We start from the raw sequence: 15,228 nt of genomic DNA, 5'->3' as shown, positions 1-15,228 counted from the left end.
AAATGTATCCGTCTGTTTTAAATATGTCTCCTGCAGGCAGATGGCTGATGGTGTGAACTCCTGGACTAATAGCTGCAAATCATTGAAATTATTCCTTAACCCTCTGCTGTTCCACTGTACAAGGGGCGGTGGGGTAGCCTAATGGTTAAAGCGTTGGCTCGTCACGCTGAAGACCCGGGTTCGAATCCCCACATGGGCACAATGTGTGAAGCCCATTCCTGGTGTCCCCGCCATGATGTTGCTGGAATATTGCTAAAAGCGGCGTAAAACCAAACTCAGTCAGTCAGTCAGTCCACTGTACAATATTATTGGAAGAAATTATCTTTTGGGGGGATTTATTGGGGATCTACCCCGCACTTTTATGTTGGGCGACAAGCTATGTGCCCTAGAATGGATGTTTTCACATACGTCCATGGCCTCAAGAGTTTCATATTTGTTGTATAGCTGAATTCTATTTTCCGACCCTTTTGGGGCTCTGCCACTTTGGTTTTTCTTCGGTTTATTTTTGCTTTTAACAATTTGCTGAGTATAAGATGGCGATTGAGACCGTGAACGTGATTGAGAGGATGACTTATGATCAGAAGATGACTCTGACTGCCTTTCGGACGTACAAGGAAGTAATTCCGTAGTTTGAGATGATATTGGCCTTTGACTCAAGTCAAGTTTGTTTTACAGCTTGTGGATGATGTATATACTTTAGGGCTTGATTCAGTTGGTGTTTTGGTTATTGAAGCATAACTTTCTGTAAGTTTAGATCTCTTTACAAGTTTTTTGGCATCAGAAAAACTTATGTTTTGGGTAAATTTGATCTTGTTGATCTGCATAAGTTCTTTCCAAATCGGACACTCTTTTGAGAAAGATGAATGTTCTCCTGAACAGTTGGTGCATTTTTTAAAGGTACAATCTTCAGTTGTGTGTGTCGTCTCACCACAGTTAACACACAACGGACAATGTGCAAGTATTAACGCCATTGCCATACTTCTGGCATTTAAAGCATCTGAGTGGATTTAGAATGTAGGTGTCAACATTGATATTGCAGTAACCTGGCTTCAGTGATTTGGGAGCGTTTGGTGACGAAAAGGAAAACAGATAAGTATTGGTCTGAACAGTTTATTTGTTTTTACCGGTGGAAAAGCGTTTTACGTAGATTACACCTTGATCTTTCATTTCAGTCACGATGTCAAGTTCTGACATGTCAGAAAACAATCGATCACGATCTCTGATGATACCTTTGCTTGTGTTTAATGTCTTGTGAGCAGAGACAGCGACCGGAATGCCGACGAACGATTCAGTGCTCAACAGATTGGCTGATTGCTGATTACTCGACCAGTAACGCACCTGAATGTTCGGCGATACCTTGAATACCCTTTGAAACTGCGAAAGGGTTCAACTTTAATGGTGTTTTGTCGACAGAAAGCGTGGCCAAAAGTCAGTTGATTTGGACGGTCTAAGGTCATAATCATCAGGATCATTTTCAAGAGGACGTTTTGCTTTTTTGGTGGGGGTGTCATAAGCCGTGTTTAGTGTAGAGATTTTATCATCCGAGCTCCCCACCCACGGAGTATCACAAGGACAATGCTAAAAATAAGCGGATCTCCGACTTGCAGCATCAAGGATACCCGGATGATATACTCCAGCAGAAGATTATAAGATTAATGATTCCACCAGATTGGCCCATGAGCCACCGCCTTCTGGGCATACGACTCTAGGCAAAGAAATACATGAAATTGTGTATTTGAAATTCTAAAAAATCGCCAGGACTTTAAACATATCATTGTATAATTCTCAGAATTTGGTGCAAAAGTACATAGACGTAGCACAGGGCTTGGCGTGACCAGCCGATTGATAGAACCGGGCCAGTTCTACCGTCTAGGTGAAGTAAGGGCCAAAGTGGTGTGTTGGGCAAAGGAACACTGTTCCTGGAACCAGTGCCCTCAACCACCATAATCCCTTCCTCCACCGACACAGGGGCGCAACCCACGGCAAACGGGTTGGTGGAACAAATCAGTCATTTCGTGAATTGCCTGTGAGTACTAGGCAATACGTGTAATGACTGAAAATTCCAGTTATTACACAAAATTACTAAAAACCATGGTCAGGCATTACGTGAAATGACTGAAATGCTGTCAAGACCACAAAAGTTCAATGTAATACATTTATTGACGCTATAATAAACATGTTCCACATCGAGTAGAATTGTAGAATTGTTATTGAACTATTAAAGTATACTGTGCCAACTCATTCACCCACAAAGTCCTACAGTCACATTGTTGTGCAGTGTATATCATACGTAAGAAAATTGATTTAGTCGAGTCTATCATCACAAACTTTAAATCATATGCCACAGAAGTCATTCAGTCGAACTGTCAAATCACTTGTCAAAACAACAGTGGTTAATTGCAGTAAGTAATAACTTTTGAAATGAACAGATGTGTCCATCAGACAATGAAAACATTGTCATTTTGTGTTTTACACATATTGCCTGATTTTCAATATCTTAAGTCAGGCATTATGTGTAAAAGAAAGCTATAAATTTTATATATTACACTTCGTTATATATATATATGTGTGTGTGTGTGTGTGTGTGTTTATATATATATATATATATATACAAAAGAAACGTCGCACATGAATAGAATGTATATTTCACACACGACATTAAGGTCACATGCAACGTAAAACACAACTTTGCAGATTCTGATACCTTTCGGTATGGACTTATAAAGTTGAAAAAGAACGCGATGAAAAAAACCGCGCGAAATCGGAGTTCAAACGATTCACTAATTTTCCCCCGGAAAATTCGGGGGAAAACTAGTTTCAACAGCTGGGCTGCGCTCATAGCATGTGCGCAGTGAAATAGGTTCGCGCAACTTGGAAGCGGGCTGTCTGGTGAATACTCGGTGAAGGCTTTGGTGTGAGCTATTTTCCTAATGTTTTGTTGATATCTCACAGGCGCGAGCTTTTTATATGTTATGACAGTAAATAAACTGTTTATATAATTTCATTTGTCTATTTCACCACACGTTTTTCTTACCGAGTCACTTTCTCAGTTCGATACTTTAAAGCAATGTCATTATTTAGCGTTGACAGAATTTCTAACTGTGATATAGATATGTCGTTGTCACAGACAAAACTGAATGTCTTGTTTTATTGACACCTGTGTGTCTGCCTGCCTGTCTGCTAATGACAATATTCAATACACAACTGCGATCACTGACCACATGTAATTTGAACTTAACACCAATCAGGCTATACACCATAAACAAAACGCATTGATTTATGGCCCGAGTTCGGTCTCTGTCACATTATGTAATTACACAGACAGGCAGGTGTGATACTTGAACACATGACATGTTATGATGTCTGTTGATTGCAAAATGTTATACACAAAAAATGAGCATGTATTTACAAAACCCAACATCTCTATATATACACACACAATGAGCCGTGCGGGCAGCATCTGCAAATGAACCATGTGCAGCCGTTACACTTGAGTGCACACCCACCCGCTCTGACTGGGTTCGGTATCCCGGCTGCTTCGTTTCGAGGGAGGTAAACCCAAGTACAAAATATTGCACTTTTGATTTGCGATTATACGCTTATAATTTTGTTTATTTGTTTTTTCATAATCAGCAATGCATATAATATGTCATGAAGAAGTGATAATTGTGTTTTAATTATGTTTGATTTTTTGGTTGCAAGTGACCTTTAAGATTATGTGTATTCGTACACGTGGCTAGGTAATTTGACATTAGGAAGATGACATCAACCCCCAAAATTGCAGTCTTTTGATCACACAAGGATTCTGTAAAGGGTTCAAACGTTTTCACTATCCATGAACATGGTGATGCCCGCGAACGCATTGTGATGAAAATCGGTAGACGTCAAGATCGCCACCTCCACCGACAACACTTGCAGGACCGGTTCCGCAGGGCAACCGAATCAGCTCGGCAGACTATTGGCACTCACCACGGACCTATTTGTGCAGAGACTGTTCGCCGCCGGCTGGGAAGTTTCAACCTGTCTTGTCGACGTCCGGCTACAGGCCCCATTCTCACAGATCAACATCGACGTCAAAGCCTCAACAACGTCAGAACTGGCGTCATCAGCAGTTGAGGACTGTAGTCTTTTCGGACGAAAGTCGGTATTGTCTTTCTGTGTCAGACGGCAGAGTCTGGAGAAGGAGGGGTGAACGCTACACTGATGGTTGCATTGTGGACAGAGACGCATGGGGAGGTCAAAGCATCATGGAATGGGGTGGGATTGCACTCAACCGGAAACTGGGACCCGTTGTCTTTCAGAACATTGGCCCAGGTCGAGGCAAGGGAGTAAACGCTGCTCGATACATTGACGAAGTGTAGAGACCCCACGTAGTGCCACATTTTGCCCGTATGTGGAATGACATCCCCATGGCATGCATGAACCGTTTTTTTGCAGTCCATGTACAGGAGATGCATGGCAGTTATCAACGCAAATGGAGGGCATACCAGGTATTGAGTTCCACTCTCTAGATCAAGGACATACCATCATCACGTGACGCCACCACGTGCACTAACCAAACTTGTTCTCGGAATGACACTTAATCATCATAAAAAAAAAAGTTCCGTGATTGACACTCTTAAATGCTTACCACAGCTATCTGTACATAAATCAGTTTCAATTCACTATGTGTGAGACGTTTCTTATGTGGTTCAGTATATATATACATACACTAAGCGCCAAAAGAAACGTTACCCTCCTATCTTTATGAATTACTTCAAAACTATCAAAGATATATTAGAAGGTATTAGTTTGGAAGAAAGCTTAACAACACAGCTTTATGCACATCACAAAAAACAATTCTCAAATGCATTCATATTTAGGTGAAATGCATTTTTTTCAGAAGAGTTAAAGTCCCCATGGTCCCTAGTATGGTGATCAGCCTTCAGTTGCTGGTGATCTATAGTCCGGTTTTATATTGTATTGTTGTCTATAGTGATTTTATTTTTATGATAGCGTACTAGTTTTAAATTAAGAGCTGTGGTATTCTAGTAGTTTTACTTTCATTCGATGACAGGTTTGTATTTTCTGAATTAGTAGTTTTTTTTATATTGATATGAATTACATTGTTCTCGTCACGATATGGCTGAGATATGGCCGACGTGACGTTTAGTCTTAACTCACTCTCAGAAGAGTTAAATTGTCCTATTTTCGTCCATGCCGAAATAAACCAATAACAGTATACAGGGATTTAGATGGCAAGGTTGAAATAGAATATAAAAACAAGAAACAACTGTTGTAGAGTGTGTAATATTGTAAAATATGCACTCCTATGATTTCAATCTTTTAAAACATTTTCTGCTAATTTGCATTAGTGACAACAAGTAAAACGTGTCTTTGATATTGTGAAAAGATCTTTAGGAACATCTAAAATTATCTTTGTTAACATTTTCGCATGCAAAGTAACATTTTTCCATTTTCTGTTTACACATAGCAATATCAATCGCCAAAACGCAGCAATATTCAAGCAGTATTTGCATCCATTTCACATGTAGAATGATTCTATAGAGTATAAAGAGAAACTAGAATGCATGATATGATACACAAGTATAAGAAATATGCCACGAGAGAAAGAGAGAAGAGAGAGAAAGAACCATTTGGATGGAGCAGATGGGGTCGACATACAATGCTGTTGCAAACGCCCACGGATGCCACCGTATCACGGTTAAAAGACTTATTCAGGACTTCAGACAGACTGGGGTCACCGTTGACAGACCACGAAATGGACGTCCACGCATCACAACGCCAGCTGAAGATAGGTACCTTGGTCATTAAAGAAGGAGGGTAACGTTTCTTTTGGCGTTTAGTGTATATATACATATATATTCTTCGTCGCGCGATGCTACAATTGTCCTCATCCCATTTCCTGGACGTGATCATACCCACCTTGAAATTATCGATCAATTTCGTTAACAAGTGGCGTTTGCCAAACCATGCATTCTTAATCGTCGATAAGCTTGGTACTTAGAAACCTAAAACCGTAAAACACAAAAGTTCCATTGATTAGTACGTTTAGTGTATTTTTTCCAAAATCCCATAATCAATAAACAACATACACTGTCTATCTTTCTCGATTTGGAATAGACATACGTCACTACGTGGAAATACGGTATTTTCAAGAATAATGTAATTTAATAGGTGAGGTGAGGTTAAATTGGGTTTAACGTCGTGCTTGAGAATATTTCGCTCATATAACGACGTGCATGCGTGTGTATGTGTATGTGCGGCTGCTTGTACTAGCCCAGACTCAAACTGGTTTTATAGTGCTAGCCCACTGAGATACCATGCCGCAGTGAAGCATGAATACCCCACTCAGACACATTATACTGACTTCGAGCCGACCAGTCCATGCCTAGCGTCAGGCAGGGACCAACAAGTACCATATTTTAACGTCTTTTGGTATGACGCGGTCGGGGATCGAACCCGCGACCTTCCGCTCTCCGCTCTTACCACTACACCACGGAGGCGGTCTGTAGTTTAATAGCTTCCAGGCTATTAAAAACGTGTCATATAAACATATACTTTTAATTGATATTATTGAATGATACACTGATATTGTAACAATCATGTTGTTACTGACCAATATCACATTGTCTTTCGTTGGTTACCCAGCCATGTTGGCATCACCGGTAACACAAAGGCAGATCCTGCTTCGAAAGCAGCACTCAACAAATCTGTCACGACAACGGACTCTTCTCTCAATAGAACGCAATGTGAAAACAGTTTACATCTCAGTAAAGTGTTACACTTGGTAATCAATGTTTTAGATACTATTTAGTGTATCCATACTGGTCCAGCACTTTGTGAGACGATTTTACTTTGTCTTAAAAGGTTGTTTATGTTTAACAAGCTGAAAACAAAGGCCCTTGCCAGATAAAAGCTTTCGTCTGTGGATTCATTTAATTGCCCGAGGCGGACCATATTTAGTTATGATGTTTTAGTCATGCACAGGGGCAACCGGCCCATTATACAGGTACAGATCTAAAGCATGATATTTACTGTTGACCAGGGGCACTGAGAACAAACATGACGAAATTATACATTGACAATAGTTGGTATAGGCAAGACAATACAAACTATGCATGATGTTGGTAAACAACGGGTGTTTCTTTGAAAAGGAATTATGTTTCTTTCAAAGAGAGAAATACGTATTGTGAAAACCTATTACAGACATTAATTTGCTACTTGAAAATAATAAAAACATTTTGATAAGAGATGGGATGATGATAAGTGAGTGAGTTTAGCTTTACGCCGCACTGAGCAATATTCCAGCTATATGGTAAATAATCGAGTCTGGACCAGACAATCAAGCGATCAACAGCATGCGCATCGATCTACATGTGTCAACCAAGTGAGCGGCTCGGACCACACTATCCCGGTGGTCGTCTCTTACGACAAGCACGGGCTACTGAAGATCACTTCTAACCCGGATCTTCACAGGTTTCGTGGTTTAAGACTGGAGCTTTTGGAATAACACACAATCGGCATAAACGTTCACGTCTTAGTGTTTTGTGATATCTGAGAAGAATGAAGTTAGATCCGAGGAATTTTACAATATTAATAGATTATTCTATAGATTTTGACATCAATTAATCTTATGCAGCAAGTTGTCGTTTTTGGACGAAAGCAATTCAAGCTTTGAACAGCGTTTGATCTTACTTCAATCAGAATAGTTTGTTGAGGACATAAAAGGCTACTTAATTGTATTCGAAATGGGATTATGCCAATGTCGGTTGTCTCAAGAAAGGGCTTTTCGAGACTTTGATACAAAAAATGATATTTTTCGGATATCTTAGCACTGATTATGTCGCTCATACTAAACTATACCGAGCCAAAGACATTTGTTCATTCTTCGACTCAACAAGCAATGGACACAGTTAACTACCGGCGTCGGATAGTTTGTAAGCGAGTCTGAACCATTTCGAAACCTGCAACGTTAAACGTGTGGGAAGAGGGGTCAGGAAGGAACAATAGTATGCATCGCCTTGACTTCAGTTAAAACCGACAGTCTACCAAACCAATCAAAATCTTTCGAGCGGATGTGTTCCTCCTTAAGGTTTGTCTCTGCGAAGAAAAGCCGTTTTAGAAATAGCAAATATATTTCAAAGCATAAGCACTAATTGACACTTAATACAAGGATGTTTCCGGGCCAACAGTTTCAACTAACTGAAAATGAGGCATGTGAACATCGATTTCGCGAAAGGGAAGTTGTTATACATCTGGATAATTAACACGTTCACCTTGAAAGGACAATGCGATACAACCGGCATAAACATACGTTAATTAGTGATACCTTCTTGCTTACATAATTACGTAATTAACCCGGGAAGTGGAAGAGACACACACATCTTGTGTAAAACATATAAAAAATATGTCATCACAGTTGAATTTTGTAAAATCCTTTGTAAGAAACTGACCACTGCAAAGAGTTTTTGGACAGTCGGTTTCCAGAATTGTGCACGTGATGTGTTCCTGTCAACATCACCCACCATAAGTAGCCAGGCCAACCGTTATTAATAAATGCAAAAGTAAAAACTATTCGAACATGCTTTTCATGCACTTTACATCACAAGGGTTAAGCATTTCAATGTAAAAAACTGTTAAGGGTGTTTTACTAATGTTAATTTTCATTTAATTATTGACTTTTTAAATCAAACTGAGCTACCTGAACATTTTTTAAATCCCTTGTGTGATTTTTTGTCATTTTAAACTGAATTTGACTACAATCACCATCATCTGAAGGGATGATATAAATCCAGCTAGGGTCCATGCAGGTAGCAAAAGTACTGTAAGCCCCCATGGTCCCTAGTATGGTGATCAACCTTCAGTTGCTGGCGATATATAGCCCAATTTTATATTGCGTAGTTTGGAATTGATTACGCATTTTACACTGAACTCAAATTAGTTTTAATCAATTTGTGATAATCTAGTTGTTTCACTGTCCTTAGCTGACAGCGTTTCAAAAATATATATATATATATATTATCAGTATATGTCTGTTTGTATTGTGTATTGTCCAAATACCGTTATTATTATAATATTACATACTAGTTTTGATTCTAACGGTGGTATTCTAGTTGTTTTATTGTCCTTTGCCGACAGGTGTATATAATATACATGTATATTCTTTATGAATTTCAAATTTGTTCTCGTCACGATATGGCTGAAATATTGCTGATGTGACGATACATTTGAACTCACTCACTCACGTTTACATGCAACTGACGTTATAGTATGTGTAGGAGGAAAATTGGTTTGGTCTATAGGCTCAATAGTATGTGTAGTTTTTACTATGTCATCGTGAGTGCTTTATTCACAGAACGTTTATAAGAAGCTCTTACTCTGATCGATATATAACGCAGGATAGGGCCATATACAAGGCTATTGAAAGAATGTATGAATGTACAGCTTCGTCTGGTTATTCATCAACGTAATATTCATTACCTTGACCAGAGCTTCGTTTGTATGCTACTTTATATCCATCTGGCATCTGTACCCTGCAATGGTCATGTGTTGCCTTGCGTTTGTGGTGAATTTTCTCATATTTGGAATAACCTCTTCAACAAAACTGTGTACAAAAGATATTAACTTTCCTTTCCTTCATCATGGTGTGAAACTCCCTGGGAAGGACATCGTCAATGTTACGGCGGAGGGCTTGGTTACGTGTGCGCGTACATGTTTGACTACTGATATGTGCAAGTCTTTCAACTTTAACACTAACACCGGTCAGTGTGAGCTGAACTATGCCAAGCTCACGCCTGGGGGACTGAATGTCACTCATCTAATAGCTGCTGCTGATTTTGTCTACTCGGGCATCACTCACTGGCCACAGGTAATGCTTTTAAATACACGGTAAAACTGGTGAATATGTTCAATTAAAATCATCATCAAATATGGGCTTGAAACCAACCTTAAGATAAGATATGATAAGATAAGTTCTTTATTATCTCAAATGGAAATTTGTTTTGCATCACATGCAGTTCTCCAGTTTTTTCTTTCATAAAGCATTCATATATAACATTGCAAATGATAATCATAAAACTATTGTTTAAAATAATCAGGATATAAATACATTAATTTAGTACACAAACATTGATACTGACTAGAATTTGGACACCTGGAAGACAAGTTATTCATTGAATTTGTTGTTAATACATCTAATACTAGCTGGAACAAATGAGAGGCGAACCCTGTTTGTTCTAAAATTCGGCATACTCAGCCTGCGTCCAGAAAGTAATGATGAATATTCTGAAAAAGGTATGTGAGTAGGATAACTTAAAATTTCGCTTACCTTTTTTCGAAATTTGCTGCTCATAACAACTGCTGATACTTTCGATAGGAAGCCAAATAATTTTAGACGCAGTGTTTACGATTTTTGAGAGTTTGCCTTTATTCTGGACAGGCAGGTACCCGAACCAACTGAACAAATTAAAGGTTATGACACTTTGAATAAAGGTTTTGTAAAATAACATCATGATAGTTCTGTCGATTTTAACATGTTTCAACTTCCACAAAAATGCAAGCGTTGTTGTCCTTTCCTATATGTTTTCGCAGTGGTTTCGTTCCAGGAGAAAGTCCCCATGGTCCCTAGTATGGTGATCTACCTTCAGTTGTTGGCAATCTATAGCCCGGTTTTATATTGTATTGTCAACTATAGTTAAACTGTTTTAGATTTAATTACTAGTTTTAAATTATTCTCTAGTTATTTTACTGTCCTTCGTAGGCAGGCTTTTAAAATTTTCTGTTAAGTTACCAATTAATTGTTCTCGTCACGATATGGCTGAAATATTGCCGATGTGACGTTAAATCTTAACTCACTCACTCACTCGTTCCAGGAGAGTTTTGAATCTATTTGTATTCAGTTACTCTTTCTATTTCATTATCTTCAATACTTACAGCATTTATTGTTGACTTAGCTTTTCTAAAATCTATTATCATTTCTTTGGTTTTTTCAACTTTCAAAAATAAAAAGTTTTGATTTACACCATTCTACAATTTTTTAAATTTCAGCTGTGTAACTTAAGTTCAGGCCTACCAATGCAGCAGCATCAGCTAATTAACCTGTAAAACATGTTTCTGCGTTGAATACACAGTCATTGGTGTACAATATAAACAAAATCGGTGAAATAACGCAACCTTGTGGAGCGCCAGTTGGTGTGTTACGATTGATAATTTCACATTATTAACCTGTACAAATTGTTGTCTGTTAACTAGAAATGAATTACTAGTAATCCATTTAATGATGTTAGAATTAACATTCATTTTGAAAAATTTATCGATTAACAAATTAGGTTGAATAGTATTAAAGGAAGATAAAAAATCAACAAACATTATTCTCACATAAGTACCATATTTTTCTAACTGCTTATAGATATTGTTTAACAGAGTGATTGTTGCATTTTCTACCCTACGCCTTGCTCTGTATGCAAATTGGAATGGGTCAAGAACATGGCTGACTTCATTCAACAATAAGATTATAACAATGCGTTCGAAGCATTTCATGGCAATAGAGGTCAGGGCCACTGGTCTGAAGTCATTATTTACAGAGGGATTTTTTTTTTTTTGGCAATGGAATAATTTTAGAGGTTTTCCAAAGAATTGGAACATTATGAGAATTAATTGATATCTGAAGTAGCTTTTGAAAAATAACAGCCAGTTGCACTCCTTACGAACAATACCCAAACAAGTTATCAGGCCCACAACATTTATGTGGATTTATCTTAGCGAATGAATTAATCACATCATCTGTCGATATATATTTAACATTTCACAAGGTGGAAGCGATTCCGATACAAGATACCTTTCATCTGAAAAATTCCAAGTATAAAATCGGGAGTAGAAGGAGTTTAACTCATTTAATAAAGATAAGTCATCCCTGGATTGAGCGATATAAAATGTCATTGACTATAGATGTATGTATTTGTACACGACTTGTGATGATAAACATTTACGTCGGACACATTAAAGTAAAATACTGCCACATGTGTTGCTTAATTCTGATCGAAAGTATTTACTTTGCAGAAGATTGGGGGCACATGTGCAAATCATCAGTGTGGATTCAATACCTACTGTAAACCTCTTGATGGCAACGAGTACGTTTGCAGTCAGTATGGTAAGTTAGCCCTCAAAGATATTAATGACTAAGAAATTGAAAAAACAACCCGTCCAAAAGGCCAACTACTCTTACATGGAAGCTTCATATCACTGAAGAAACACAAAAAAGGCACATTTGAATTAACCAGTCTGAACGGGTTTACTTCATATTTATTTGTTACAATTATGCAGTATTTAAGAAATCTCCCAGTACTTACTATGGATAACACTTGTGAACATATCATCAAATATTTGTTTCTCTTGTAATACTTAAAGCTAATGTTCTGCTGTTTGTTTATACCAGTCCTTATACCAAATTATAATGAATACAATATAATGTGTATGTATTCAACAGTTGTACCAACATCCTGTGCCGAAATTAAGGAATGTGACCCCTCAAGTACAGATGGAGAATACTGGATTCGCCTCCCGAACTTTGACCTGTACAAAACCCGGATCTACTGTCACAACATGACCACAGACAATCCCTTAGAGTACCTGACTCTGCCCACTCCCAACCATGGAGTGTTTCCAAATGTCTCTAATAAGCACTGTCAAAGGGAAACTCCTCTGGAAGGAACCTGTGTTGGCAACTCAGGAGAAACATTTTACAGCAAAATCAGAGTCGTAATCCAGGTTTGTGTGCATTCGTTAGTTTAAAAAAATTCTTTATCTGATCCTGTCTGGCTTATGCATACCGTAAGGAAGGGAAACACGTTTCTGCACTGAAACAAAACAATAGACTGATAGCGGAACATATTTCTGGCATCACAATGATAACGATCGGTGGAATTTAGAGCTCAAGTATAAATGGATTGATATATACAAACACCGTTGCGTCGAAGCTGAATGTACCTTCACAGATATCTGGAGTTGTCTGAGTGAGTGAGTGAGTTAATATTGATCGTCACATCGGCAATATTTCAGCCATACCGTGACGAGAACAATTAATGATTACATCATATATCAATAAAATTAGAAATTAAAACCTGTTGACAAAGAACAGTAAAACCACTAGTGTATCACATATATCCATTTGGGGCGGTGGGGTAGCCCAGTGGTTAAAGCGTTGGCTCGTCACGCCGAAGACCCGGGTTCGAATCCCCACATGGGTACAATTTGTGAAGCCCATTTCTGGTGTCCCCCGCCATGATGTTGCTGGAATATTGCTAAAAGGGGCGTAAAACCAAACTCAGTCAGTCAGTCAGACATATATCCATTTAAAACTAGTGATGAAATCTAAAACATGTTAACTAGAAATGACAAGGCAATGTAAAAACAGGCTATAAACCGCCAACAACTGAGTGAGTGAGTTAATATTTAACGTCACATGGGCAATATCTCAGCCATATCGTGACGAAAACAATTTACACAATAAATAGTGAAAATACTTTGAAGATTAAATCCTGTCAACGATGGACAGTACAAATACTAGAGAATCACAGCTATGAATATAAAACTAGCAAGCAAAGCTAAACATTCCAATTAAAGAAGACAATATGAAAGACGGGCTATAGATCGCCAACAACTGAAGGTATATCACCATGCCAGGGACCATGGGGACTTACAGTACATTTGCTTCGTGGATGTAGAGTTATCTGAGGTTCAACATAATCATAAAATGATGTCGAAAGAAGTGATAGTCGAGGTTTGTGTGTTTTCTTTGTTTGTTTGTTTTTTATTCTTTTTCTGATCCTGTGTGGCTTATACATACTACACGGAACAGAAACACAGGTACAACATATTTCAGTCGTAATTGCGGTTTGCTTGTTTTCTTTTAACCGATCCTGTCTGGCCATGCATACCGTAACGAAGGGAAGGTGCTTACCACGTACATCATTTTCAGCAACAAAACAGCAAACAAACAAATAGCGAAAATTTGCCCGACATCAGCCTCATAACGATGGATGGAGTTTAAAGCTCAGGCATAATTGAGACAATGGATTTTTCAATTACAAAGACCACTGTGTCAAAGAGCAAATTATCTAAGCAAATTCTTCGAATTATCCGAAGATCGACATTGCCACAAACTGATGCTGTTATGAGAATGTGTTTTTTGTAGTTTGTAATGTCACATTGATTAAGTGATAGTTGTTATGGGTCACAATGTTTAAAGTTTTGAGTGTGGGTTTTGGCTCGCATCTCGCATCATATGTGTTCAATGGCAATAGTATTTGTAGCGGCACGCCTTTTTGTTAGCACTTCAGAGTTGCCTCCTTTGGTTGGCTTGTTTATTTGTTTTGACTTCCGGGTCTCGTCACGCCGTGTGTTTTCCACATGATTCCATAACGTTCTGAGAGAATAATGATGCAGCCTAGCTTTGCTAGAATGCTCGAGAACTGTGTAAGAGCTATATAAAAGCTGGTTGTTGAGTTGTGCGACAAGGATTAACACATGACTGGATTTATACACATCTGTCTACCATCATTAAGCTGATCAACGTTTCAAGACCGACCGTGCTTGTCTATTCAACTGCTGTCATTGTAAACAACCTTCAATTAGTATATCTGTTCTCACTGTAAATGTCAAGATTGGTGAGTTAATATTTTATATTTGTGACCCAATATTTTACATTTTTGACTCAATTGCAGTGTACTAAAAATCTGTATTGTCATTCATTGTAGCTTGCTCATTGTTTGTTCAATATATTATTGAATATTTTAGACTTGTCTGTGTCCTATTTTGCTGGTTCAAAGGGGACTTTTAAACCTTTTTTAACGGCAAATTATTAACCGTAACAATGCCAAAAGAAGGAAAACGTTGTAACTTAGCTTGTAGAGAAGTTCAACAGATCAAACTTCGTCACAAAGGAACTTCCTCACTTGAGTTTACCAGTTCCAAAGACACTTAATAAATAACGTATACTTTGAACAGGAAACCAGTGATATGTTACTTGAATAATTCAACTTTTAATGCGTTTTATTTGTAATAATGTTTAGTTAACTTAACTGGCCCCTCGATGCCGTGGGACCCAATTTCACCCAACTGTTGTTTTTTTATCAACAGGGCGGTGGGGTAGCCTAGTGGTTAAAGCGTTGGCTCGTCACGCCGAAGACCCGGGTTCGATTCCTCACATTGGCACAATGTGTTAAGCCC

The 15,228-nt window shown here is 38.3% G+C and overlaps 1 protein-coding gene across 2 annotated transcripts in view; it reads left to right on the top strand.

Annotated features, from left to right (window-relative positions):
* Positions 1 to 15,228, top strand: part of LOC124265271 (A disintegrin and metalloproteinase with thrombospondin motifs 9-like) — a 40,042-nt gene that overhangs the window by 13,793 nt on the left and 11,021 nt on the right. For both annotated transcript variants that reach the window (XM_046700058.1, XM_046700059.1), the window contains exon 3: positions 12,488 to 12,768. In XM_046700058.1, the coding sequence (XP_046556014.1) occupies positions 12,488 to 12,768 (281 nt within the window). The remainder of the gene's footprint in view (positions 1 to 12,487; positions 12,769 to 15,228) is intronic.

Source organism: Haliotis rubra, unplaced genomic scaffold (genome assembly GCF_003918875.1).
Source record: "Haliotis rubra isolate DU_JTF1 unplaced genomic scaffold, ASM391887v1 Scf97, whole genome shotgun sequence".
In the NCBI taxonomy this organism is placed as follows: domain Eukaryota; kingdom Metazoa; phylum Mollusca; class Gastropoda; order Lepetellida; family Haliotidae; genus Haliotis; species Haliotis rubra.
Note: the sequence above shows the minus strand (reverse complement) of the source record. Positions and strands in the feature narration are given on the sequence as shown.